The sequence below is a fragment of the Mesocricetus auratus genome, unplaced genomic scaffold (genome assembly GCF_017639785.1).
Source record: "Mesocricetus auratus isolate SY011 unplaced genomic scaffold, BCM_Maur_2.0 Super-Scaffold_100022, whole genome shotgun sequence".
In the NCBI taxonomy this organism is placed as follows: Eukaryota; Metazoa; Chordata; class Mammalia; order Rodentia; family Cricetidae; genus Mesocricetus; species Mesocricetus auratus.
The window spans coordinates 24,960,657-24,988,403 of NW_024429203.1; the positions used below are offsets into that span (position 1 = coordinate 24,960,657).

General features: G+C 45.6%; 1 protein-coding gene across 3 annotated transcripts; it reads left to right on the plus strand.

The window, feature by feature from the left end:
- The first annotated feature begins 239 nt into the window (after positions 1-239).
- On the plus strand, positions 240-15,674 carry Bud13 (BUD13 homolog). Of its 3 annotated transcripts, none has more exons than XM_040730032.1 (11): positions 240-413; positions 2,424-2,514; positions 4,245-4,329; positions 6,738-7,313; positions 7,395-7,658; positions 9,113-9,330; positions 10,205-10,307; positions 10,786-10,924; positions 11,098-11,282; positions 11,506-11,587; positions 15,334-15,674. In XM_040730032.1, exons 1-11 carry the CDS (start codon positions 271-273, stop codon positions 15,425-15,427), a joined length of 1,980 nt encoding a protein of 659 aa, XP_040585966.1. In that variant the 5' UTR covers positions 240-270; the 3' UTR covers positions 15,428-15,674. The 3 variants fall into 3 exon arrangements, with proteins under 3 accessions (XP_040585966.1, XP_040585967.1, XP_040585965.1); XM_040730033.1 differs by having other exon boundaries at positions 7,425-7,658; XM_040730031.1 differs by having other exon boundaries at positions 6,738-7,658.
- The last annotated feature ends 12,073 nt before the right edge of the window (positions 15,675-27,747 follow it).

The window sequence follows — 27,747 nt, forward strand, 5'->3', positions numbered from 1 at the left end:
TTCTTCCCCACTCTGGGGCAGAAGTCGTCAGGGCAGGATCTAGTTAAGTCAGCCTGAGGGGGTTCACGGCCTCGTCGTCACAGGAAAGCAGACCAGGCCCTAAGATGCATGCGTGCACCTCCCTTGCCCACACCGAACCTGTAACTATCAACCCCTGTAGTTCCATACATGCCACTCCTAGGGCTTCCGCTTCTGGCTCCACCCCCATCCGTTTCCCGTAGAAGAATTTTGTCCCCCACGCCGAGCCGTTGCTCCGCCCTCGCCGCTGCCATGGCGGCAGCTCCGCCGGTCTCCAAGGCTGAGTATCTGAAGCGTTACTTGTCTGGGTCAGATGCCGGCCCAGAAGGAGGTCCAGAGTCGGTTCGGAAGCGGCGCAAAAAGCGGCCGAAGCCGGGAGGTGCCGGTGGCAAGGGGTGAGTGGACTGGTGGGGCGTCGCGCTGCCCCTTTGCGCCCTCGGCTGCTGCTCTTCCTCCTCCCCGCCCGCGCGGCGCTCCGAGCGCTGCCGACCCCGGCCCGAGCCCAGGCCTGGCTCTGCTGCTCCCGAGCCGGCTCGTCGCTGCCACCAGCAGCTCAGACCTCGTCCTCTGAGCAGTGCCTTCCATGCGTCAGAGCCAGCTAGAACTTTCCTCACTGTTTTCCCGCCTTTACTATAGTCTTGTATCGTCCCTCAAACAGATTGAAAAGTCGTGGCCCGTGAGTAGTAGAACTAATTCAAAGCCTCAGTGCTTGAATTTTTTTTTTTAATTTTAGGATTCAGAAATCTGTTTCTGGGGCCTTCAAAGTATCAGGAACTGATCTGGCACCAAAGACCCAACTCCTGTTATTCTTGCCTACCACTAACGTGAACGACTAATATGGGTACAGTTCCTATCATGTGCCTGGCCTCTCTCTAAAAACTTTGAGCATATAACTTTCAGTACATTGTGGTGAGGTAGACATTGTTTTAAATAACCTGCTTTCCAGGTTCGAAAGAGATGTACTGAGACAGATTTTGGATGACATGTCCTGTAGTGACTTGGAAAGGTTGGGATAGGAGATCCAACATCAGCCCACAGAGAAAAAGGAAATGATGTATAGACTGTTGAGCAGAGACCCTAAGTTTAGCAGCTTGCTAAGAAGGTACTATTTTGGATACAAGGTCGAGAAACTCTGGAAGCTAATCCCATTCTTACACCCTGCCCTAGGTCTGCTGCTTGCTAGGAGCTTAGCAGCTTAGAGAAGGTGCTAGATAGAATATATAGTGTGGCTCACACCCCTCTATGTGGAAGCATCGTGAGCTGACAGTGTTATTCTCACATCTCTGCTGAGAAAAATTTGTGGCCCATTGAAGTGGGTAGACTAATTCCCTCTTTGCCCAAATTTACCTTCATTTGGAACTTCAGCATGACACCTATGTTTGTGGTGTTACCAGTTGAGCCTATATATCTCTTTGCAGCATAGTTCAACTGTGTGAATCACTTCTGTTGGGTGTCATCATTCCTTCGGTAGTTGGTAGACTGGTTCCTCAAGTCCACAAGAACCTAAGTTCCTCCACACAATGATACAGTATTTGTGGAGAAACTATTCCCATCCTCTTTAAATCGTCTCTAGGTTACTTACAAAGCCCACTGCAACTTAGATGGTGTACTGGCAGGTCAACTTGACACAAGCTAGGATCATCAGAGGAAGGAGCCTCAGCTGAGGAAATGTCTCCATGAGATCCAAGCTGTTGGGCATTTTCTCAGTGAAATGAGGGAGGGCCCAGCCCATGGTGGGTGGTGCAGTCTCTGGGCTGATGGTCCTGGGTTCTATAAGAAAGTAGGCTGAGCAAGCCGTGGGGAACAAGCCAGTAAGCAGCACCTGTCATGGCCTCTGCATCAGCTCCTGTCTCCAGGTTCCTGCCCTGTTTGAGTGCCTGTCTTGACTTCCTTCAGTGATGAACAGCAATGTGAAAGTGTAAAGCCACTTGGGAGGCAGAGGCAGGTAGATCTCTGAGTTCGAGCGAGTTCCAGGATAGCCAGGGCTGTTATACAGAGAAAACCTGTCTCCAGAAACCAAAGCCAAACAAAAAGATGGACAACGATGGAGTGAACTGAAGTAGGAGTCCATGTCCACAAAGACTGAGCCGTACTTCTGAGCTTTAAAAGCCAATAGGTGAGAAGGCTCAATGCTCACCAACAAGCCTGACAACCTGAGTTCAGGCCTCTGAACCCACATGGTGCAGGGAGAGAACTGACTCCTGCAAGTTGTCCTCTGACTTCCATATGTATTCTGTGGCACACTTGCGCACACACTCGTACACACACGTGTACACACACGTGTACACACACCGTCACACATATACACACACAGGATAAATAAATGCAAAAATCTATAGGTAAGTATACGTAGGCGTGTATCCCAGAATGAGTTCTTTTTTGAGCCTTTTATTGTTCCCATCTAGAATGCGGATTGTTGATGATGATGTGGGCTGGGCAGCTATCTCTACCACTAAGCCGGAAAAGGAAGAGGAAGAAGATGGAGACTTGCCGGTGGTATGTATCTTTTGGAGTCTTGTCAGGACTTTGGAATGATCCAAGCGTGTCAGCCGTGACTCCCTCGTGTGGGTAGAGCTGTAGGGGAAAGCTGAGCAAGGGAAGAGGTGGCATGCAAAGAACTGTGCAGCACTGTTTTCATCCACGGTGCTTACACAAATGCTTTCCAAAGCAGTGACTTGACTGCGGTGGTGTTTCAGCATAAATGGTTTTGAATTTCCGTCATCCAGGCTAGCACTGTTTGGGTATGATAGTCTTATGATGGGCAGTGGAAATGAATTACGTGATCACAAGGAGAAACCAACAATTCTCTGCATGTAAGAATGGCTGAGACTTAGTCTATTTAGTACCAAGCACTGCTAAGTGAGCACAAAGGATCTCATTCAATCTTCAGAGCAGTCCTTCGAGTCCTGCTTTTAGAAATAAGGGCGATGAGCCAGGAGGTGGTGGTGCACACCTTTAATCCAGCGCTCGGGGGCAGAGGCAGGAGGTCCAACCTCATCACTTTCATTAACTACCCACTTATATTATTAAATTCTGCTACCACCTCAACTCTATTATAGCTTACTACTTATGTAGCTCTTAACTATTAAAATACCCACCACCAAGCTCTCAACACCCCCAGTTAGACCCCCAAGTCTCAGGGTATTCCTCCATAACCCTAGCAGTTGTATACCCAAAATGTAGTCTACAGAGTGAGTTCTAGGACATCCAGGGCTACAGAGAGACCCTGTTTTAAAAAACAAACAAAAAGAAAGGAAAGGCAATGAGACTTGAGATACTTTGCCAAAGGTCACACCAAGGCTAAGTGAGGGTCTCAGGTCATCTCACACTGAAGCCATGCTTTCAGTGCCCTGGGATAGAGCTGAGCGTCGACTACATGAGGAATGATGGTGGGACTTGGGGAGCAGAAGCTCTACAGAGGAATAATGACTGGTTATTTCACTTCTCTGAGGCACTGTTTGCTGGTCAGTGGTCAGGATTATGGTGAGGATTGAATACGATAATTGTGAAATAGTGCCTTGCACAGCTGTTCTCTGTAACAACAATTTATTTATGCCAACCTCTTAGACGGTCTCTCGGTTGGAAAGGAATCAGAGGTCAGAGTTAGGATGGAGGAAAAGAAGTTATATCAGGGTAGATGTGGGTCCAGTAAAACTAAGAAAGTTCTAGCACTCTTATTGTGGTCTGACTTGAAAGGTGAACTCTCCATCAGGGAGAATTCTGTGAGTGATCATGATCATTGATTAGGAAGTTTGGAGGTTGTCCTTGAACATTCTGTAATTTGGTGTATGGCCAGTTGGATTCAGGACCTATCATTGTTACTACTCACAGGGAAGGTTTCATAAAGGCCAAAATCTGTGATTAGTGACTGGTAAGTTAGGAAGGCAGCGTTTTCACTGTGCATGAATAATAGTGTAAAGGAATTGAGCTTTTCTCTTACAAGTGGATGTTGTGTGCCAACATGATTACTAAAAAGGCTTGTAATGATTTTATCTTTGGAGGGAGATTACGAGTCAGAGAAAGGTCTGCAGTTAAGTCATCAAAGTGACAGTGTTCATGGGACAAGAATAACTGAGCATTGCTGCATGTTTCCTTATGGCTACAAGGGTATGTGGACACTGTGTGCATTAGGAACAGGACTGGGTATGGTTCCAGGTTCTTGAGACAAGTACTCCTTGGCCGGATTCTGCTTTTTGTTTCCTTACTGTAGTGTCCTACTCCTGTAGGTGGCTGAGTTTGTGGATGAGCGTCCAGAAGAAGTAAAGCAGATGGAGGCCTTTCGTTCCAGTGCCAAATGGAGGCTTCTGGGAGGTGAGTATCAACAGCAGATAAATGTAAACGTCTTGTTTATAAGGTAGGTCCCTATAAACCTTCTTGCTTTACAGTAGTGGCTCTCAACCTATGGGTCATGACCCCTTTGGGGGCTGCCTATCAGATATTATTATATTATATTGCTATTATGTTATTTCATATTACAAATTACATTATAGATATTTACAAAATTGCAGTTGTGAAGTAGCAAGAAATAATGTTATGGTTGGGGTCACCACAGCAAAAGGAACTGTATTAAAGGGTCACAGCATTAGGGAGGTTGAGAACCACTGCTCTAGAGACATGCACAGTTTGTTTCATTGTCGGTGATTGTGAAAAATATGGTGGGAAAAAGGTGTCGAGGCTTTGGAGGAGGATGTGGGCTTAGAGGCTGACTTGTCAGAATGACTGTTTAGAAGCCTTTTAGACCGGTTCCTCCGTTTTCCACAACAGGGAGCAGTTGGTAGATAGCAGGACCTTGGGAGGAGTTTATAAAGAAACAGGAAGAGCACGGAGGTCCAGGCTTCCCACTGTTCTGGAATGAAGCAGCTCACACGAGTTAGGGCCCAGAGTTGTGTCCTTTTGGTTTATGGCCGTTTTCTGGCTTTTCATAAACAAGGCTCTCCCGTCTCCCGTTCCCCACTTCTGTTGCTTTTCTTTTAAACTTTTGAGACAGGGCCTCACAGTCCAGGCCACTATGCTTGGGTCTTACTTCTTGAGACCTGTTTAACTACAGAGTATTCCTGGTGCTTGCTCAGTTCTTGCACACAGGTAATGAAAGAATTGGCTTCTATATGGGATTTGTCTTCCTGTGTTAGCCTCTGTGCCATTAGGCTAACTACCCTGCAGCTCTGATGGAAAAGACTGCACTCCAGAAATGCCACTGTGGACTGCACAGTGATTATTTATTTCCTCAGTTTCAGTGCATTACCTTGTCACTTAGCTTCATGAGTGAAATTTTTATTCTCGTGACTACTTTATCAGAATTGTTTTTAGTCTGACTCATTATTTTGTGCCTTATGGTTGTTTTCCTGTCTTTTGCATTACTTGTCAGAGAGAGAGAGAGAGAGAGAGAGAGAGAGAGAGAGAGCATGTCTAAGAAGTCTCTCAAATGCACATGCGCAAACACACAGTCCTTTTTCTTCTGCCTTATTCTTACTACCCTGCCTCAGTTTGTTACTAGGGATATCCAATCTGACATCCTACCCTTCCTCCGTTTCTGTACATGGGATTGATTGATTGGCCTCGGGCATTAGATTCGTTGTCCATTTCCTCACTGGCATCAGTCTAGTCAGATAGGCTGTTCCCCAAAGTGAAGGAGAGTTGATTTGGTTTGAATTATCTGTTTAATAAGAATTCATCAGGTCCTGCCCACCTTTCATTTTTATTTGGGCCATGGAACTCTGATGGCTAGAAATAGAGAGGAGGAACTGGAATCTAGAAATGCTCCAGTTGCCGGGATATTTATCTGCATTGCCTCGGAAAGTCTAGGCTCTTTTTTTTTTCTTTTCCCTGAGACAGGGTTTCTCTGTGGCTTTGGAGCCTGTCCTGGAACTTGCTCTGTAGACCAGGCTGGTCTCAAACTCACAGAGACCCGCTTGCCTCTGCCTCCCAAGTGCTGGGATTAAAGACATGGGCCACCACTGCCCGGCTTAAAAGTCTAGACTCTTAAACAGCATGTTTCCCCTCGGTTTCATATTTCTAAAGATTGCCCATGGACTGTGGAGCCCACACAGGTTTGGCTCTTAGAGAGTTACCTCACCACCCGTTGGCAGTATAACTTTGGCAGATTGCTTGATTCTCTGTGTCAGTGACTTTGTCTATAAAGGGGGACTGGTGATGTTTATATCCCAGACTTGTAAGAATTAAGGGATTTGTATAAAGCATTGCTACACAGTAGATAGCAATTATGTTTGATTTTTCTTTTTTTCTGTTGATTTCCCTCCTTAAAGGGGGAATGTAATGACATGGATTAAATACTTAGTACATTTCATTTTGATATGTGCAGGTTTAGTCACTGTGCCTTTTGGAAAAGGAGTGAGTAAACCTGTAAATGATCTATGCTGCATAGCAACAGGAATCATTGGGAAATGAATTGGATTGCGAGTGAAGTAACTGGGTTGGAACATGTCTCCTCTTAGTAATGGTGACCTTGGGGAATTCCCAGAACCTTTTTTTTCATGTCTATTAGACAAGATCACCTGCCTTGCTTACTGTAGGTCTTGGAAGGCAAATGAGAGGAGTTACTCTTTAGGTTGTCTGTGAGTGCTGGTTTGCTGCCCCTAAGCACAAGAGCCAGGTAGACCTTTTCAAGTAATTCAGAGATGTGTGTTTCTGGGGCATGTTTTTAAACTGAGTGAGATGTGAACGGAGGGCTGGGGGATCTGACTGTTTGCTTTTGTGTTTAGACCATAGTGAAGATGGACATTTCCATCATGATGACCAAGATCCATCTCCTCCTAGGAGGGCTCGTCGTGACACTCCAGATCCATCTCCTCCCAGGAGGGCCCGCCATGATACCCCAGATCCATCTCCTCCCAGGAGGGCCCGCCATGATACCCCAGATCCATCTCCTCCCAGGAGGGCCCGCCATGATACCCCAGATCCATCTCCTCCCAGGAGGGCCCGCCATGATACCCCGGATCCATCTCCTCCCAGGAGATCCCATCATGATACCCCAGATCCATCTCCTCCCAGGAGGACCCGCCATGATACACCAGATCCGTCTCCTCCCAGGAGATCCCGTCATGATACCCCAGATCCATCTCCTCCCAGGAGATCCCGTCATGATACCCCAGATCCATCTCCTCCCAGGAGATCCCGTCATGATACCCCAGATCCATCTCCCCCAAGGAGATCCCGTCATGATACCCCAGATCCATCTCCCCCAAGGAGATCCCGTCATGACTCAGACACATCTCCCAGAAGGGTCCGCCATGACTCAGATGCTTCTCCCCCCAGGAAGTCTCATCGTAATTCTTCAGGTATATCTCCTAGGAGAGGTCATCATGGTTCCTCAGGTATCTCTTCCCCAAAAAGGGCTCATAACCACTCCCCTGACACAGCCCAAAATAGGAGGACTGTTGATGCTTCAGACCCACAGCATCTCAGGAGGACCCGTCATGACTCCCCTGATTTGGAACTGCCCAGAACCAAAAGCAGTAAAGCTGCAGAAAGATCCTGTAGCAAGACTGTACACCAGAGGGGCCAGGGACCCTCTCACCCATCAGTCTCCAAGAACAGCAAGTACAGACATGACTCTGACCTTTCTCCACGGAGACGGCAAGCGAAAGCTCATGTTGGAGCTAAGAAGCAGCTTGACTCTAAAGGTGAGCACATAGCTGTGTGTAAGAGGAGCTTTGTCCCTGTGAGTATGAGAATGAGTTTCTTTGGAAACGTTTCTAAACAAGAGAGGCTAGGCTTAGAGTTGAAAATTTACAGGGTAGGGAGGCAAGTTTTAATGTGCTTTTGCTTGTCCTTCCTACTCCATAAAAAGGCACTAGGGGGCAGGCGAGGTGTCTTAATGGGTAAAAGCATTTTCTGTACCTGTGCACTGAAAGGAGAAAACTGACTCTGACCTCCACATGTGGGTGCCTGCCCTCACATGCACACACTCAGTAATAACAAACTAAAATGAAAAATCCTATGTGGGTTGCAGGAGCTTCAGAATATACAGAAATGGCTGTGCAAAACATGCATGTTGCATGTGTAATCTTGCTTGCCCCTTCCACTCAACAGTTTTTTCTTGGGTTATAGGTGTCTTGACGTTACTGTGATTTTTTTTTTCTTAACTTCTTTATGTTACATAAATTGATTTAACCATTTCCCTGAGATTGTTTGCTTTGGATTATTTCTAGCTTTGCTCTTAGGATAGTTGACAACCATCCTGTTGGAACAACTATGGATTGTTTCTCATCTTAGATCTCTTGGGGATGTAAGTGATAGGTTCCTAGAAAGCTGAACAGTTGTTTGCTAGGTCAGAGTGTGTGGCCATTGCTATAACCTGGTACCTACTACAGGGTTGCTTTTCAGGAGGTGAACAATGACACGGTAATCTAGAACAGACCTATGCAGAGTTTCTTATTCCTTCATTTGTTCTAGCTACCGTTTTATTTATTTATTTATTTTCGAGACAGGGTTTCTCTGTGGCTTTGGAGGCTGTCCTGGAACTAGCTCTTGTAGATCAGGCTGGCCTCGAACTCACAGAGATCCACCTGTCTCTGCCTCCCAAGTGCTGGGACTAAAGACATGTACCACCACCGCCCAGCTCTGTTTTAATTTTAAAATTAAATTACTTTGTTATTCTTGAGTCTGAGAACATCCAGGCCTTCCTATCTCTGTTGTAAAACAGAGGACTGACTCCAAGCTCTTCTGCTGGTTCTGGACAGATTGGCAGTATAGATGAGTGTGTGAGATCTCACATGCTTTTCAAAGTCACCAGACACTGCCAGCCCAGAAACAGAGCCACTTACTTCTTTGTGCTCCATGTCACCTGTGCTTGTGTTTTGGTTAGTCATGGTTTTTCATAGGATGGCTAAGTAGACACTGTGCCCCAGTTTGGTAAGTTCACATGAACATTTTTTCTGATGGGTTAGTTTCTTCGCCCCCCCTCTCCTCTGTGCGGGGACCAGAACCAGGGCCTGACACACTAAGTCCACTTAACTCCTGAGCCATCACATCCTTAATACATTCTTAACCCCTAGGTTCTCTTAGCCACAGGAGATTTCATGTAAACCCTTCCCTGGAAACAGCAAGCACACTTTGATGGCTCCTTTCTACCTAGGTGTCTGCCAAAAAACATCTGATTCAGATCTCTCTCCTCCACGGCAAAAACAAAATTCAGGACACCAGGATTCTGATTCAGATCTGTCACCACCACGGAATAGACAGAGACACCGGAGCTCTGATTCTGACCTCTCTCCGCCCCGGAGAAGACAGAGGACCAAATCTTCTGATTCTGATCTCTCTCCTCCTCGAAGGAGTCCCCGTCCCGGGAAGAAGGTAGGGATTTCCAGGACTTGTATCTTTATTAGAGTGACTCCTCCCTTCTAGCTTTACAGACACCAAAAAGATTGCCACCAGAGAGTCGGGATGCAGTGCAGCGAGTTAAAAGCACTTCTGGGACTTTCTCTCTGAAGGCAGCATGGCTCTGACTCATCTGAGCTAGACTTGTAAGCAGAGACTTGAGAACGCCTTTTCCATGTGCTTGAAGGTTCTAAGACTTTATAGATACTGCACAAAATGATACTCAAATTGTCTTGGATTATGGATTGCTGTGGATTTCCAGTTTTGGATCAGGAGTGCCAGGCTCATGCCAGATTTCCCAGGAGTCTCCTGCCTTTTATAGCCTTGTAATGCTACAAGTCTCAGTATCTCCAGAAAGCCTCCCTGTTTTTTCTTATTTGTTTTGAGTGACTGGCCTTGAACTTCTGACCTGTTTGCCTCTTCCCACCTGATAGGACAGTCAGGTACCACTTTTTTTCTTTTCTTTTTTTTTTTTTTTTTTTTTTTGGTTTTTCGAGACAGGGTTTCTCTGTGGCTTTGGAGGCTGTCCTGGAACTCGCTCTGTAGACCAGGCTGGCTGGGACCCTGTCTTAAAAAGAGAAAGAAAGTATGCACATTTTTAGCCTCTGTTTTTATGTGATGTGTGTTTGTGTTTCTGTTTACTCTAAAATTTGATAGTATAAAGTGTTAAAGATTTCTCCTCTAGTGTGAGCCTATGGTCAATAATGAGAGTATGAAACTAGAGGTTTTACTTTGGTTATTGCTGATGATCAGACATACATGCAGCTGGCTGCCTCCTGGTTTACTGGTATTGGCTGTTGACTCTTCTCTTGAACAGACTGTACACACATATTCCTCTTCTCTTGAACAGACTGCACACATGTATTCTGGAGCGAAAACTGGGTTGGTAACTGATGTTCAGCGGGAGCAGCAAGAACTCAAGAAACAGGATCAAGACACCACGGCCCTTGGAGGTACAAACGTGAGCGTTCGGGGGCCTCTTTTGGCTCTGGTAGCTGCCTGTCTTTTCTGTTTTTAAGTGTGGCATGTTGTATTTGCTAGCTGAAACTTTTCATTGCTTTTGTTTTTTGTTTTTAAGTTTTTTTTGAGACAGGGTTTCTCTGTGGCTTTGGAGACTGTTCTGGAACTAGCTCCTGTAGATCAGACTGGTCTCAAACTCACAGAGATGTGCCTGCCTCTGCCTCCCAAGTACTGGGAATAAAGGTGTGCGCCACCACTGCCTAGCTCCTGCTCTGGTTTTGGTGCAGTGCTTTAACCTCAGTAGTCCAAGCACTTCTTTCCCTTCCGTGTGCATACGTTGTTAGGAGCCACTGTGGTCCGACTGCAGACTTCTCAACAGCACCAAGATCCCAAGCAGCTGGTTCAAGTGCTAGAGTGTTATTTGATTGTGATGCCTGGTGTTTATCTTAAAAATGTCATTTCCCTTCATAGCTCAGTTTGAATTCGCTGAAACTGTATTTCGAGACAAGTCTGGTAGGAAGAGGAATTTGAAGCTGGAGCGCCTGGAGCAGAGGAGAAAAGCAGAGAAGGACTCAGAGCGAGATGAGCTCTATGCCCAGTGGGGGAAAGGGTTAGTGCACCCCTTAGCACAAAACTGGCATGGGGATGAGCCTGAGGTGCTGAGTTTCCTGAGAGATGGTGGGTTCCATACCGCCAGTTGTGATTCTGGGCTTTTACCATATTAGTTAACCTCTGCACCTACAAAGAGGGAGTTCTCAACCAGGATGCTTCTTTTTTGCCCAGGCTTGCCCAGAGCCGGCAGCAGCAGCAGAATGTAGAGGATGCAATGAAGGAGATGCAGAAGCCTCTGGCCCGCTACATCGATGATGAAGATCTGGATCGGATGTTGAGAGAACAAGAGAGAGAGGGGGACCCGATGGCCAACTTCATCAAGAAGAGCAAGGCTAAGGAGAACAAGCATAAGAAAGGTGAGACTTGGAGTTGCTGGAGCTGGAGATGGTTGAAGAGAGAGTTGTCAGGGGGCTCTACATAGCTTCCAACAGAGGAGGCTGCCCACACAACTGTGATGTCTGTTGAAAGGTTGGGTTCAAGACAATTGGCACTCTCATGAAGAATTTCCTCCCATTGCCATCCAGCTCTGAATCAAATTATGTCAGTAGCTAATTTCTTTTCTCTCACTTCTGTCTTTAGTGAGACCTCGCTACAGTGGTCCTGCACCTCCTCCCAATCGATTCAATATCTGGCCTGGGTACCGCTGGGATGGAGTGGACAGGTAGATGTGATTCCTCTTGTTTTGTTTTCTCTTCTGCCTGACCTTTTTTGTTTGTGTGTGTGTGTGTGTGTGTGTGTGTGTGTGTGTGTGTGTGTGTGTGTGTGTGTGTGTGTGTGTGTGTATTTGTTTGTTTTTTGAGACAGGGTTTCTCTTTGTAGCCTTGGCTGTCCTGGAACTCCATCTGTAGGCTGGCATCAAGCTCACAGAGATCCATCTGCCTCTGCCTTATGAGTACTGGGATTAAAGCTGTGCATGACCACCACCCAGCTTTCTTAATCTTCTATGTTTTTCTTCCCCCTTGCCTTTTGTTTTTGTTTTTGTTTTTGTTTTTGTTTTTGTTTTTGAGAATGTCTCACCACATAACCAGGCTGACCTCCAGCTCATGCACCACCTCTTCAAACATTGACCATGTTTAGTGTTTTCTAAGGGTCAGAGGACAGGATATATAGAGATCCGCCTGCCTCTGCCTCTCGAGTGCTGGGATTAAAGGTGCATGCCACCACCACCTGGCTAAAATAAATATATTTTAAAAGCACTTTTTCACTATATAAAATAGTAAAGCCACTATATGCTAATATAATTACTTTTTAAAATTTTTTACTTATTTATTATATATGGTATTCTGCCTGCATTGCATGTATGTCTGAACACTAGAGAAGAGGAGGACACCAGATCTCATTATAGATGGTTGTGAGCCACCATGTGGTTGCTGGGAATTGAACTCAGGACCTTTGGAAGAACATCCAGCGCTCTTACCCTTTGAGCCATCTCTCCGGCCCAATTACTCTTACTTTTAATGAAAACTAATTATTTTCTAAACAAACCAGAAGGATGGAATTGATTTAACTTTTTTGCAAATGTGCTGACACCTGAGTTCTGCATTTGTCTGTTGTGGTGTGTTGAGCTTGTAGTGCAGGAAGAGAGTGCACCACCACAGCACCAGCAGAAAAGGGAGGCGCGACAGGAAGAACAAACTAGCTCCTTCAAGGCTGTTACGTGAGTCTGAAACATGTAAAGAATTTCTGATACTTTGCATTAAAATTTATGGTCTTTGTGGCTTTTTTTCTCTCCCTCTTGAGACAAGGTCTCTCTGTAGCCCTGACACTCAACTGACTCTCTTGTTATAGACCAGGTTGGCCTTGAACTCATGGAGATCTGCATGCCAAGTTCTGGGATTAAAGGCATGTGCCACCACGTTTGCATAATTTATGGTCTCCTCCCAATACTACCACCCACCCCTCTTAAGTTTATTTTTGTGTGTGGTTGTTTTGCCTGCATGTGTGTCTGTGCAGGAAGAATGCTTGGCAACTAGAAGAGGACGCCCTGAGCTTGGAATTACAGAACAGTGCTGGGACAAGAGCAGCCAGTGCTCTCAGAGTCATCTCTCCAGCCTATAATCTTTTTATACTTTGCATCTTACCCTTGCGCAGTATTATTTCATATAGCAGTCATCTGTAACATGTAGATTTGCAGAGTTTTACAGACCTTCCAAATGTTGACATATTTTCATTATGCACCATCATATTGAGATGATGGTGGTATATTGAGAAAGTTCTGAAATACATAATGGATTTGTTTAGAATATTTTCTCATTCTTTTGATTCTACCTTGTGACTATTGCACTTGATATACATTCTGCATATACTTGGTATGATGGTGCTTTATAAAATCTGCTAGGCTAAGGTGTCAATAGAGTTTCCAAAGCCCATGTCCTAATATCTTAGTTGTTTTCTGTCAGTTGTAAGTGTTTTGTCTCAGCTGGTTTGCCTCTAGAGTTCCCATTTGATGGCTTGCCTGTCTCCACTGAAATGTCCCATCTGCTCACCCATTTAGAGACAGCTTTCTCTTTTTTTGGAAAATCTATCTAAATGATGCTTTGAAGTCCTTTCTGCTGATTGCAACATTCAATTCACAGGATTCCCTCCCTCCCTCCCTCCCTCCCTCCCTCCCTCCCTCCCTCCCTCCCTCCCTCCACTTTTGGGATAGGATCTCATCCTGTAGGTCAGTGTGGTTTAGAACTGGCTGTGTAGCACAGGCTGGCCTGAGTTCAAGTTCCTCCTGCCGTAGCCTCCTGCCTGTTGAATTTGCATGCTTGTGACACCATAACTGGCTAACAATTTTTTTAAGTATGTGTTATTTTCCTGTTGGTTTATTTGGTAGATCCTTTGTGAGTGATACACTGTAGAGATTTGGGTTCTGTTACATTTTTGTGTTGATTTTTATCTGTTGATATAGTCTATTGAACTGTCTCCCCTGCAGTGGACACTTAACACCTCTCACATTGCCTCTGGTTGCTGCACAGGCTGGGCTGGTAGGTTGTCCTGTGTGCATGCATATAATGATTCACCAAAGCTCAGTGTGTCATGGTTCCAGATTTGTAGTCTGACTCAGGCTAGTGTGTCCAGTGTCATGGTGGAGTCTTCTGCCCATGCATAGTGAGATGCCTCAGACCCAGCTGACGCCTACAGAGCATATTCCTCTACCCCTGCTCCCCTCCTGTGCGCTCCAGCCCATGGGGTAGCATCCTCATTTGTCTGGCCCCTTGATTACTAACTGGTGAGGCATGCTGACCCCCTCCTTTGGCTGTGACTAGCCAGCGAAAACCCTACTGATTTTGCCTCTCATGTGGTCCCTGTTGCCATCCTTGGGATCACAGCCTTCATCTGTTGCACCGGCCACTATAGTAACTTTCTTGCTACACATCTCCAGAGGAGTCTCTTGAAATGCAGTTTTAACCCATCTTCCCCTGATGAAATCCTCCACCCTACCATGTCCTAAGCTCAGGCCTCTGCCTGTCTTTCCATTGTTAACTCATGGCCACTTCCTTTGTCACACTGTAGGCTCCTCTCTAGTGAGCTCTGTCCAGACCAGGGCTCTTGTTTCTGTGCATGTGCATCTATTGCTTTCAGACATAGCTTGGGGCCATTCCCACAAAGTGGCTTGCTCAGTCCTTCCTGATCCTTTTACTACCCCTACCCCCCCCCCCCCCACACACACACTCCCATCTGTCTGTGCCACCTGTCTGAGTTTGTCAGGACAGGTACTATGTCACTCAGCTGTGACTTTCATAGCACTCACATCTGGTGAGAACTCAGCCATGGTTAATGGATGGTTAAATTATGGAGCCTGTGGACATCAGCCGAGAGTGAGTTGAGTCTTTGTTTTTATACTGTGTATTGGGCTCAGGCCTGGCACATGCTAGTCAGGGGCTCTATCTCTACTACTAAGTTACATTCCCAGCCTTCATTTTACTATTTTTTTCCAGACAGGGTTTCTCTGTGTAACCCTGGCTGTCCTGGCACTTGCTCTGTAGACCAGACTGGCCTCAAACTCATAGAGATCCGCCTGCCTCTGCCTCCTGAGTGTTGGGATTAAAGACATTCATCATCATGCCCATCTATTTACTATTTTTTTGTGGCAAGGCTTCATAAAGTTATTCAGGCTGACCTTGAACTAACTCTAGCCCATGCAGGCCTTGAACTTACGATCTTCTTCCTCAACCTTTGGAATATCTGGGATTTCAGGCCTAGTTGTTTGGATCCTTTGTCGAGAATAGTGGAGGTTTGACGTAGTCATCTGAGAGTGGGAGATGAGTCTGAACAGGGACTGAGAAGGGGTTAATTTGTATGTCTTGTTGTTTGATTTCATTGCATATGGTTTAGATGGTTTCCCTGCATAACTTCCCTTTCCACTCTAAAATAAACATTCAGGGTTTTGGCTGACTAGAATTTCTCTTTTGATTGCAGATCCAATGGCTTTGAACAGAAGCGCTTTGCTAGGCTCGCCAGCAAGAAAGCTGTGGAGGAGCTTGCCTACAAGTGGAGTGTTGAGGACATGTAATTCCCGAGGCTCTGTGGTGGTGGCAGCAAAGGCAGCCAGGCTTCCGGCTCTGATGGGTGACTGCTAATAGACAGACCCGCAGCTGGCTCTCACTTCTCACCTTTGGACTTGGCACTGACCTTGGCTGCGTCCATGGTGTCTGTGGCTGGCTTTGGCAGGACACAGTGACCTCTTTATCCCAGGGTTTGTTCTTAGCCAGTGCTTTCCTTTTTATTTTTAAAAATAAACACATATTTATTTTTTGTAATCATTTTCTAGTTGGGTATTCTGCTTGGGAAAGAATTCCAGCAAATATTGAACTTCTTGGGGTCTTGGGAGTATTAGTGATTGTTGTTTTTATTAATTTAGCAAATATAACCATTCTTCTGTGCAAATCAGGATTTAGGGTTAAATCAGGTTCAGGAATGCTGGAACATGGTGTGTGATAAGGCAGTGAGGGTTACATGTTAGTGGGAAACGTGGCTACTGAGGCTCAGAAACAGCTGTTTATATGCACAAAAATGAAATGGGATCCATGTCAATCGATCATAAAGTAATTAAGGACTCAGATGAAGTGTAGTGCAATGAAACTAGATCATGGCTCAGTTGGGGATCCTGGGTTTGTGACCCCAACAAATAATAAAATGTGGTAGGAGCAAGTGATGGGCTGTACTCCAGTGTGAAGTCATAGTCAACCCCAGCTATGACTACTTTGACTGCTACGCAACGCAGGGTTCTCCTTGCTGCAAAGCTGGCCGTGTCGGAATTAAAAATGCCTTCAGAGCCCGAGAACACGTGGTGGTCTGTAACGTGATGAGGGACTGGATTCATGAAGGATTGAGTGGATGACAACTCCACAAATCAGGAAGGAAGAGACAACTGTGAAAACAGGAGAAAATAGATAGTATGGAGAGCTAGTAAGTGTGTTGCCTCACTCCCAGTTAACTGAGTGCACATTACACCATTTTCTACTCTACATTTTCTGCAGCTACTCATTAGTGTGGCAAATGAAACCTCAGTGTCAGCTGGTGCCGCCTGAGGGATGCAGATGGGCAGCACGTACGGACGTAAGACTGGAAGCAGAGCTGTGTGGTCTTGGAAGGGTGGGCAGTGGTGCTGTGCTGCTGGAAGCTGACTCTGGTGGCCTGTGAGCCGCTTAACTGCTCTGTACCTTCTGTGAAATAGAAGAGTGCCTACCTCATGGGTTTCTGTGAGTTTAAAACTGCTGGGCAGACAGTGAATGTCACAGAATTCTTAGCTGTTAGGATCATGGTCTTTATTAGCATCAAGTGTGGTAGCCAGCCTTCAGGGTGGCTCTTTTGGTCCCTGCTCTCTGGTATTCAAGCCCTTGGGTAGTCTTCTTCCAGAGTATATAGGGCTAGCTTGTTTCACCAATAGGAAGTGTTAGAACCATGTGACTTCTGAAAGTTCATGAAAGATGTGGATGCACTGCCTTCTCGGATGGCTTGGTGTGGATACTTGAGCAGCCCTGCAGGGGCCATGTGGAGACAGAGGCCTTCCCCAGGCCAGCAGCAAGTGGAAGCCCCCTGAGAGACTGTAGGTGCAGCCCTCACGTGTAACTTGACCAGAGCCTGCAAGGCAGGGCTGCTAGCTCTAGCTTGGGGACTCAAGCTGTGATAATAGATGTTTAGTGTTTTCTTAGAAACAAAATGGAGCTAAATCACACGGTGTGTGGTCCTTTCCGTGTAGCATTGTGTGTTAACACACCGTGGAGCTGTGCAGACCTCAGCTGTCCAGTACTTGAATCTTCAGGTGCTGTTACCCTGTGGGCACCGGAAGCTTGTGTCCGTTCCTGGTCACTCATCACTTCCCCGGCTACCTCTGCCCTGGACGACTCCTGGCTTGCTTCTCACCTCCTAGGGTTTGCTGCTTTGACATTGCTGTAATTTGAGTGCAACTGCCATCTAACATGGGACCTCTGTGTCTGGCCTCTTTATGTCACTATCTTTAAGCTCTAGCTGTGTTGTGACAGCCATTTTTCCCTTTTTGACTGATTTTTTGTTTTTGTTTTGGTTTTTTTGAGACGGGGTTTCTCTGGAGCTTTGCAGACCAGGCTGGTCTCGAACTCACAGAGATCTCCTATTTTTGCCTCCTAAGTGCCGGGATTAAAGGCGTGTGCCACCACTGCCACCACCACCCAGCTTGACCGAATATTTCTGTGTGTGTTTATCACATACATTGTAATGATGATTTGATGGTTACAAGATGTTACCACTTTTGATTGTTATAAATATTGCTGCTATGAATAATCAAAATACAAGAATTTGGGTGGGTGATTTTTCCTAGAGACTTAGGAGTGAGATCATTAAGTCATGGAACTCCATGTTTTAACATGCCGAGGAACTTCCAGATTTCTTCCCAAGAGTATATGGGAGGTCTGATTTCTCTGTGTCCCTGTCTGTACTTCCTGTTTGTGTTACAGCTGCCCTGGTGGGTGGAAGGTGATAAATCTGTGATTTTGATTTTCATAATGGCTAATGATTTTGAGTGTCTTTATATATCTTTATGTTTATTAAGGGACTTTGCCTATTTTCATGTATATATGAGGACCCTGTATATGTATATGCACATGCAAATCATGTGTATATGTATATGCACTGCCTTAGGGTATCTGTTGCTCTGAAGAGACATTATGACCATGACAACTCTTACAAGGGAAAACATTTCATTGAGGTGGCTTACATTTTCAGAGGTTTATCATCATAGTGGGACATGGTGGCATGGACGCAGACATGGTGCTGGAGAAGGAGCTGAGAGTTCTACATCTTGATCCACAGGCAACAAACAGGAAGTAAGCTGACACAGAGCATAGCTTGAGCATAGGAAGATCTCAAAGCCCACCCCCATAGTGACACACTTCCTCTAACAAGGCCATATCTCCTGTTGGTGCCACTCCCTTGGGGGGCATTTATTTTCAAACTACCACATGTACACACTTTTTTTTTTTTTTTTTTGAGATGGTCTCACTATATAGCTCTGACTGTCCTGGCATTTCCTATGTAGACCAGTCTGGCCTTGAACTCATGCCTGCCTTGCCTTCTGAGTGCTGGGATTAAGGGTGTGTCACCACTCTTGGCTTGTACATCTTTTCATGTAAAGAATTATTTCTGGAGTGTTGGGAGTATGACTCAGTGGTAGAATGTTAACCTAGCTTGTGCCATGTGTCAGCCCTGTATTCAATACCCCTCACTACAGTAATAAAGTAGATTTCATATTTTGGTAACCAGTCTCTCACCAGATACATGATTCTCATCTGTGAGTTATTGTTAGGAAGTGCTACAACCCCTGAGGAAAGTAATTTGCATGGGGGAGGGAGCAAACATTAATTTGCTGTACAGCACTGGGTATGTATGCAGAGCAATGTGGCTGGTGACTGTAATCTAGCACTGTGAGATGGATGGAGGGAGACCAGGATCACAGGCTAGCCTGGACCATAGGAGACCCTCATGCACACACATGAGAGTAGTTGTCATTCCTGGCTATGTCCTTCAAAGGAACTTGTGTGAACTAGTTATGTATAGTTTGGGATCAGTATGTGTAGCAGGAATCAAGAAGTAATGTAGGTACCCATTCCTTATATGCTGGAATACTGTTTATTTATTTGGTTGTTTGGTTGGTATGGAGGCCAGTGAGATGGTCCAGTGAGTAATAGTACTTGCTATAAAGCCTGACAACCTGAGCTTGTTCCCTGGGACCCACATGGTGGGAAGAACCTCCATACACTCACATGTGTACCTGCTTACAAACACAAAAAATGCAACTTGAGGAAGAGCATTGAAGGCAGCCTGGGGTGGCCAGCAGTGCCCATCCACCCACCCTATGACTGGCCCACTACAAGGAGCAAGTATGTGATGGAGAGAGGAGAGAGAAAAAGAAACAGCGGAAACAACGTCATCATCTGGGTCTGTGGCTCTACTTCAGTGGGTCATGTGGATGTCCATGGTCTAGGCTGCCACCTGAATCCGCGTTGATGTTCAGTGCCTTGCTGAGCTAGCCCCTCCCCTCGCCAACCACAGCACTTGGGAAAGCTGCCCCTTCACCTCCCTGATCATTGTGTGGCAGTGTAGGCAGTGGCATTGGGGGTGGGGGAGAAGCCAGTGGAGACCCAGACTGACTAACTCAGCTACTTTCAGGGCCTTGAGTTGACCCACCCAACACCTACCCCATCTAACAGCTGCTGGATTCTGTGAGGGGCCTGGTCCTGGGGAACCATAGCTACAGGATCTCCACGACTTGGGTCAATATCAGAATATCTGAGAGGAGTCTTGGTGAAGATCCAATATTGATGGTGTACCAGAAGCCAGAGGCCTTGAACCAAGCCAACGACTCATTGCAATGAACATTCATTTACAAGTAAAGCTGTTTGGCCAAAAGGGTGTATATACTGTGTGACACACCACAGCTCCCAATGCCACTATGGTGAAGAAATATGTGATGGGAAGGCAGGAAAGATGAAGGAGCGGAGTGATGTAAGTACAGCAGAACTGGAGGCATGAAAGCTGTGCTTGGTTTGAGAGAAGGCAGCAATTGATACAGGGACAGGTTGTTGCCTAGAGGGTGGGTGGCTTGATGAGTTTTGTTGTTGTGGAAGATTTTCTTTGACACTGACACTCCAAAACTGCCCATAAAGTTAAACCTTGAATCAGAGCAGAGGACAGAGTCAACATTCAGCTGGCCAGAAATAGTCATAGAGGTTTTGGAGGTCTGAGATAGGCAGGCACAGAAAGGAGGGAGGGGGTTAGAAAGATGTGTGAGCTTTTTAATCTGGAAGCATGGAAAGGCAGGGTCAGCTGATCATTTCTTTGTCATTCTTTGGATCTATCAGAGATCTGCTGCATATGACATTTGAAATGTTTACATTTTCTGCAGTGACCTGTGACCATTCCTGGAAGTTACCTTTGAGGTCTCTAAGATGATGGGGACCCTGCAACAGCAAATTCACCTGGATTGTGGTAATGCTACTAAGCTGACAAACACCACCCAATGATCAGCTTTGAACTACAAACTGCTCAGGACAAGTTCGAAGCAATTAGCCAAGATTGTCTAGCCTCTATGTAACATGAAAAATAAAACACCCAGAGACTGATATTGGGGTTCAAGCTTCAAGCCGAAGATCAGAAAAGCAAAGCAGCCGGCCACTAGGTCTTACTCTACCTCAGGCTGAAAGGGCTGTCCTGTCTTCAGCGTGGCTGGAGCCTAAATCTCTCATGAGACCCTTTGTTTCTTCCTTTTATACCTCCCTAGTACTGGGATTAAAGGCGTGTTGTCCCAAGTGCCGAGATCACCTTTATGTGAGCTGTTTCTCTTTAGGACTGGATCAGTTTCATGTAGCTCAGTGTGGCCTTGAACTAACAGAGATTCATCTGCTTGTCTCTTGAGTCCTGGGATTAAAGATGTGTGCCACCTCTACCTGCCTCTATGGCTGGCTAGTATGGCTGCTGGGATTAAAGGTGTGTATCACCATTGCCTGGCTGTATGGCTTGTGGCTAGCTTTGCTTTCTGTACCCCCAGGCAAGCTTTAATAAATCATAAATAATAATATATCACCACACTCATAGACTACTCCAGTGTGGGACTTCAGGTAAATCCTGCACTTTCCTTTCACACTGGGACTGGACAACAGCTGGCTCTCCCAGGATATGACCATTATCTGTTGGGGAAGTCTTATGTCAATAAAGCACTGTTGAGCCAATAGGGAACCAAGATAGGAGGGACTAGGAGTCCAGGAGGACTCCGGGAAGGAGAAACACAGGAGATTCGAGATGTAACCGCCATGGCGTAGGAAGCCCGGAACTATTCTCCGGTAAGAAACATACTTAGATTAACAATTATGGGGTAATTACTTAAGTCAGAGCTAGCCAGTAAGAAACAAACAAAGGCCAACAGCTTCATAATTAATACAGAGTCTTGTGTGTTATTTGGGGACTACAACATGGCAGAGCCCAGGTGACTGGCGGGTGATAAATCAAAGCGGCTGGCAAGGAAAAGCTCTTTACAGAATTATCTCAGTTTTCTCAGAGTCTCCTGAAGATGCCATTTCCCACAGACATCAGGAAGTAATTTTAAGAACACAATGTCCACATTCCCAAGAAGTGGGGTGGGTGGCTTTTGGTTGTTTGGTGGATTATGGATGGTTTGGGGGTTGATTGCGAGTTGTTACTGGTGATGGTCAGGGAAAAAACTAAGCAAAGGAAGTTAGATTCAGGGATCTCTTTCTGAAAAGAAAATAGGGGAGATATAGGAATAATAGGATGAAAGAATAGATTACTGAATCTACTTTTAACCAATAATCAACTATTAATCTCAGATATTTTACACTGGTATGGATTTTTATATGTTGATACAAATTTAAGGTTATTTTTATTAGAACGTACTGTATATATGTTTCTATTCTTGTTTAAGGTGCTGTACCTATGCAACTCATTTAAATATGTAATGTAATGTTCTAGTCCTTGAAAGCTATTTAGGATAATAAGAAATACAGGTTAGTCATCTATAACAATAAAATTTGTGGCCATGTTAGGTATGTTGTCAAGGTGAAACATATTTTAGGTAGATGGTTGGTCTTCAAACACTTCAGAGACCTATAGAATATGGTATTCAGGATGTTTTAATAACCTAAGACTTTTCATGACAGTGAGACAGGTCTTCTCCTAGCAACACCAATTTACTTTTCTTAAAAGGGGGAGGGGGGATGATGTGCATGGAAGAACCTCCATGTGGCATTTGCTTTTATTGTGGCAAAGCCAGCCACTGGGCAAGAAGCTGCCTTGCCTCAGCTGCTGACAGTGTGCTGTCCAGACTGAACAAGCACAAAAGAAAGCAACTGCTGAGCTTTGCCAAGACTAGTATTCAAATGTCTCGCTTCACAGAAAAATCTGTCAGATAGTTCAGGCCTGTATTGCAGAGGAAACTTGGGTGACTGTCCAGGCAGCCAGCTGTCTTTGTCCTCTGTATAATTTGAGAAGTTGTTTGCTCTGCACTTCCTAATTACTCAGGCAATGTTGTATCCTTCTTGTGTCTCTGATGGGGTTAAAGAATAGATATAGTTTTACAATTTTCCTTGTTATCAAATTCAGAGGAAAAAATCTATAAAAGAGATGTAAGGTTTATAATGTTAAGAAATATAAAAGCTTATGTATTTATCTAAGAAAATGTTTTAAGGTCTAAAAAGTTATTTTTAGGAGGGTTATACAAGTTATGATAGAAAGCAAATTAGGTACAAAACTTTGGACTCACCAATGTAGGATAGATAATGGAGTATTTTCTCTGAATTTGCAAAATGCAAATGTACTGGACATTGTGAATGTAATTTTTACTTGATAATTGTTTTTATTGTACAGTTTTACTTGGTTAAGTTTAAGCCTTCCCTTTTTATTTAGACAATACCTGATAATTGTTCTTATTATATACAGTATTACTGTGTTAGGGTTAAAACCTTTTCTTTTTATTTAGACAAAAAGGGGGAAATGTTACAGGAGATTTATTCTCACTGATACTCCAAGACTGCCAATAAAGTTAAACCTTGAATTAGAGAGTAAAGTCAATGTTCAGCTGACCAGAATTAGCCACAGAGGTTTTGGAGGACTGAGATAGGAGGACACAGGAAGTAGTAGGGAAGGGAAAGGTAGTGATCTCTTCGATTTGCAAATGTGGAGGGGCCAGGTCAGCTGATTGTTCCTCTGTTGTTGTTTGGATTTATGAGTTCTTACCTCAATATCTGACTTCTGAGCTTTATTTAATAATATAACAATACAAATGAGTGCTTCATTTTGTTTTTTAATTTTAATTTTTTATTATCTTTCAGGGATAGGTTACAAGGTTGGAGTATAGATATGGAAGGACTGGGAAATGAGTGGGATTGGGGTACATGGTGTGAAGTTCCCAAAGATTCAATAAAAAGATTATTTTAAAAAAAACATTGAAGACAGAAGCTGGGCATGGTGACGTGTTTGTAATCCAGAATTTGGGAGATGAAGGCAGGAAGATCAAGAGTTCAAAGCCAGTTTCAGTACCCTGTCATTAAAAAAAAAGTTAGCACTACCTCCAGGGAATGAGTGAGGGCCCTTCCCCAAGCCTGGCCCTGACAGGAAGTTAGTTCAGGCTTCACACAGCAGCTGTGCTGTCCTCAGGGGTTCTGTCTCTTGTGAAGAAGATTTACCTGTAAATTCCCATAGCCAGCAGTCTCCTGGCACCCCAATATTCAGGAGGCTGAGGCAGGAGGGTTGGGAAGGAGACTGAGGTCATGCTTGGCCTCATAGTGAGCCGGAGGCCATCCTGGGCTACATAAGAGTTAGTCTCAAAAGAAAGAAAGAAAGGAAAAGAAGAAAGGAAGGAAAAAGAAGAAAGAGAGAAAGAGAGAAAAAAGAAAAGAAGAGAAAAGAAAGAAAGAAAGGAATTGATTAAATATATAATCCACATTTGTGAATGGAAAACTCTATAAGTTAGAGTGTGGCCACGGGGGCCAGAAGCCACTGTTTTTCTTCTCTAAGCCTCTCTTGCTCATCTGGTCCTCTGAAAAGCTGAGGAGTAAGGGATGTAGCTCAGTTGGTAGAGTGCCGTGTCCAGTCCCCAGCACCATATAAACCAGAGACTTTACAAGCCTGGAATCCCATCGCTTGGGAGGTGTAGGCAGGAGGACCTGAGGTCCATGGTTTCCTTGGGCTTGGAGGTCAGTCTGGGGCTACATGAAACCCTGTCTTAAACAATAAGCAAAACAAAACCAGTCAAAACGGGTCATTAATAGAGAAGCTGGTGAGTCTAAATAAAGTCTACAGTCTAGTTTATAGAAATTGCCAGTGTTAGCCGGGCTTTGGTGGTGCACGCCTTTAATCCCAGCACTCGGGGGGCAGAGGCAGGCGGATCTCTGTGAGTTCGGGGCCAGCCTGGTCTACAAGAGCTAGTTCCATGACAGCCTCCAAAGCCACAGAGAAACCCTGTCTTGAAAAACCAAAAAAAAAATTGCCAGCGTTCCATCTCCACATGCACACCTCCACATGCACACCTCCATATAGACACCTCCACATGCACACCTCCACATAGACACCTCCACATGCACACCTCCACATGCACACCTCCACATAGACACCTCCATATGGACACCTCCACATGCACACCTCCACATAGACACCTCCACATGCACACCTCCACAAGCACACTTCCACATGCACACCTCCACATGCACACCTCCATATAGACACCTCCACATGCACACATCCATATGCACACCTCCACAAGCACACCTCTACATGCACACCTCCACATAGACACCTCCATATGGACACCTCCACATGCACACATCCATATGCACACCTCCACATAGACACTTCCACATGCACACCTCCACATGGACACCTCCATATAGACACCTCCATATAGACACCTCCACATGCACACCTCCACATGCACACCTCCATATAGACACCTCCACATGCACACCTCCACATAGACACCTCCACATGCACACCTCCACATGCACACCTCCACATAGACACCTCCATATGGACACCTCCACATGCACACCTCCACATAGACACCTCCACATGCACACCTCCACAAGCACACTTCCACATGCACACCTCCACATGCACACCTCCATATAGACACCTCCACATGCACACATCCATATGCACACCTCCACAAGCACACCTCTACATGCACACCTCTACATGCACACCTCCACATGCACACCTCCACATGCACACCTCCACATAGACACCTCCATATGGACACCTCCACATGCACACCTCCACATAGACACCTCCACATAGACACCTCCACATGCACACCTCCACATAGACACCTCCATATAGACACCTCCATATAGACACCTCCACATGCACACCTCCACATGCACACCTCCATATAGACACCTCCACATGCACACCTCCACATGCACACCTCCACATAGACACCTCCACATGCACACCTCCACATAGACACCTCCACATGCACACCTCCACAAGCACACTTCCACATGCACACCTCCACATGCACACATCCATATGCACACCTCCATATAGACACCTCCACATGCACACCTCCACATGCACACCTCCACATAGACACCTCCATATAGACACCTCCATATGCACACCTCCACATAGACACCTCCACATGCACACCTCCACATGCACACCTCCACATGCACACCTCCACATGCACACCTCCACATAGACACCTCCACATGCACACCTCCATATAGACACCTCCACATAGACACCTCCACATAGACACCTCCACATAGACACCTCCATATAGACACCTCCACATAGACACCTCCACATAGACACCTCCACATAGACACCTCCATATAGACACCTCCACATGCACACCTCCACATGCACACCTCCATATAGACACCTCCACATGCACACCTCCACATGCACACCTCCACATAGACACCTCCACATGCACACCTCCACATAGACACCTCCACATGCACACCTCCACAAGCACACTTCCACATGCACACCTCCACATGCACACCTCCATATAGACACCTCCACATGCACACATCCATATGCACACCTCCATATAGACACCTCCACATGCACACCTCCACATGCACACCTCCACATAGACACCTCCATATAGACACCTCCATATGCACACCTCCACATAGACACCTCCACATGCACACCTCCACATGCACACCTCCACATGCACACCTCCACATAGACACCTCCACATGCACACCTCCACATAGACACCTCCATATAGACACCTCCACATAGACACCTCCACATAGACACCTCCACATAGACACCTCCACATAGACACCTCCACATAGACACCTCCATATAGACACCTCCACATGCACACCTCCACATGCACACCTCCATATAGACACCTCCACATGCACACCTCCATATAGACACCTCCATATAGACACTTCCACATACACATCTCCACATTCATACCTCCACATGCACACCTCCACATGTGCACCTTCACATGTGCACCTCCACATGTGCACCTCCATATACACACCATGACATGCATCCACTTGCCCACACACAAAAAGGAAATAAAAATATAATTTAAAAAATTGTTTTGAAAGCCTTTAAGATGCCTTCAAGAAATCCAGGCTCTAGACATGGACTTCTGAGCCTCTCCTTCAGGAGGCCGAGCCAGCTCCTTGCCTTGGATCCAGGTGGCTGTGAGCACATTGAAGTCCTAACCCATCCCAATCCTCACAGCCCTTCCATTCATGGGTCTTCTCAACATACTGATTCATGTTTTAACTGCAGTTCTAAGGGTCTCAGTTTCTCAGGGACAAAAGGCCCAGATGCTTTAGAAATCATTTTCCCCTCACCACAGAGGAGTTTTCAAGCAGAGGCTGAAGTGTAGGAAGAGAATAAAGATTCTGCTCCAGGTAGGCTCTGACTTAGTCGATCTTAATTAAGATGTAGAGGGTTTCTGTGCCTTTCTCCCTAGCCCGTAGCCTGCCTAGCTTGCAGCTGGCTGTCATTCCCCAGGCTGATCACGAGAGGGCAGTGTGGCATACCTTTTCTCATGTCCTGGTTTGTATACACTCCAAAATATTGAGTGTGGTGGTGCACTCTTTAATCCTAGCACTTGGAAGATAGAAGCAGGTGGATCTCTGTGAGTTCGAGGCCAGTCTAGTTTACATAGTGAGTTCCAGGACAGCCAGGGGTATGTAGAGTGACCCTGTCTCAATTAAAAAAAAAGTGTGTCTTGAGCAGTTCCAAGGATAAGGAGGCTTACCTCCTATACCTTGACTTCCCAGCACACCTAATATCATATTTTCAAGATAGTCATCTAGTAGCTAGATTTTGATCAGAATCTTTCTTGAGTTTGGGGGATCGTTCTGTACCTGGAAGACATTTTGAAATCTTTATTGTTATTGTGTGGTACAATACATTTGCATGCATATGGTGCGTGTGTGTGTGTGTGTGTGTGTGTGTGTGTGTGTGTGTGTTTCCAGGTATGGTATGAACATGCCATACATACGCGTGCAGAGCAGAGGACAACTTTTGGATGTCAGGCTTCATCCTCCGACATGAGTTCCAGGGATTAAACTCAGATCATCAGCCTTGTTCAGCAAAGCACTCCTACCCTCTGAGACATCCCCCCCCCCTTAATAAAATTCAGAACCTTTGTCCTCTACTGCATTCTCCTCTACTCTTAGTCTAAGACCTAGTTTTTTTATTTAATTTTGTTTTGTTTGAGACAGGCTTTCACTATGTAGCCCAGGCTGGCCTTAAAATCATAGCAATCCTCCTGCCTCAGACTCCCAAACACTGGAATGAGTGTGTGCCACCCCCACACTGATTTAATCAATGAGCCATGCAGGA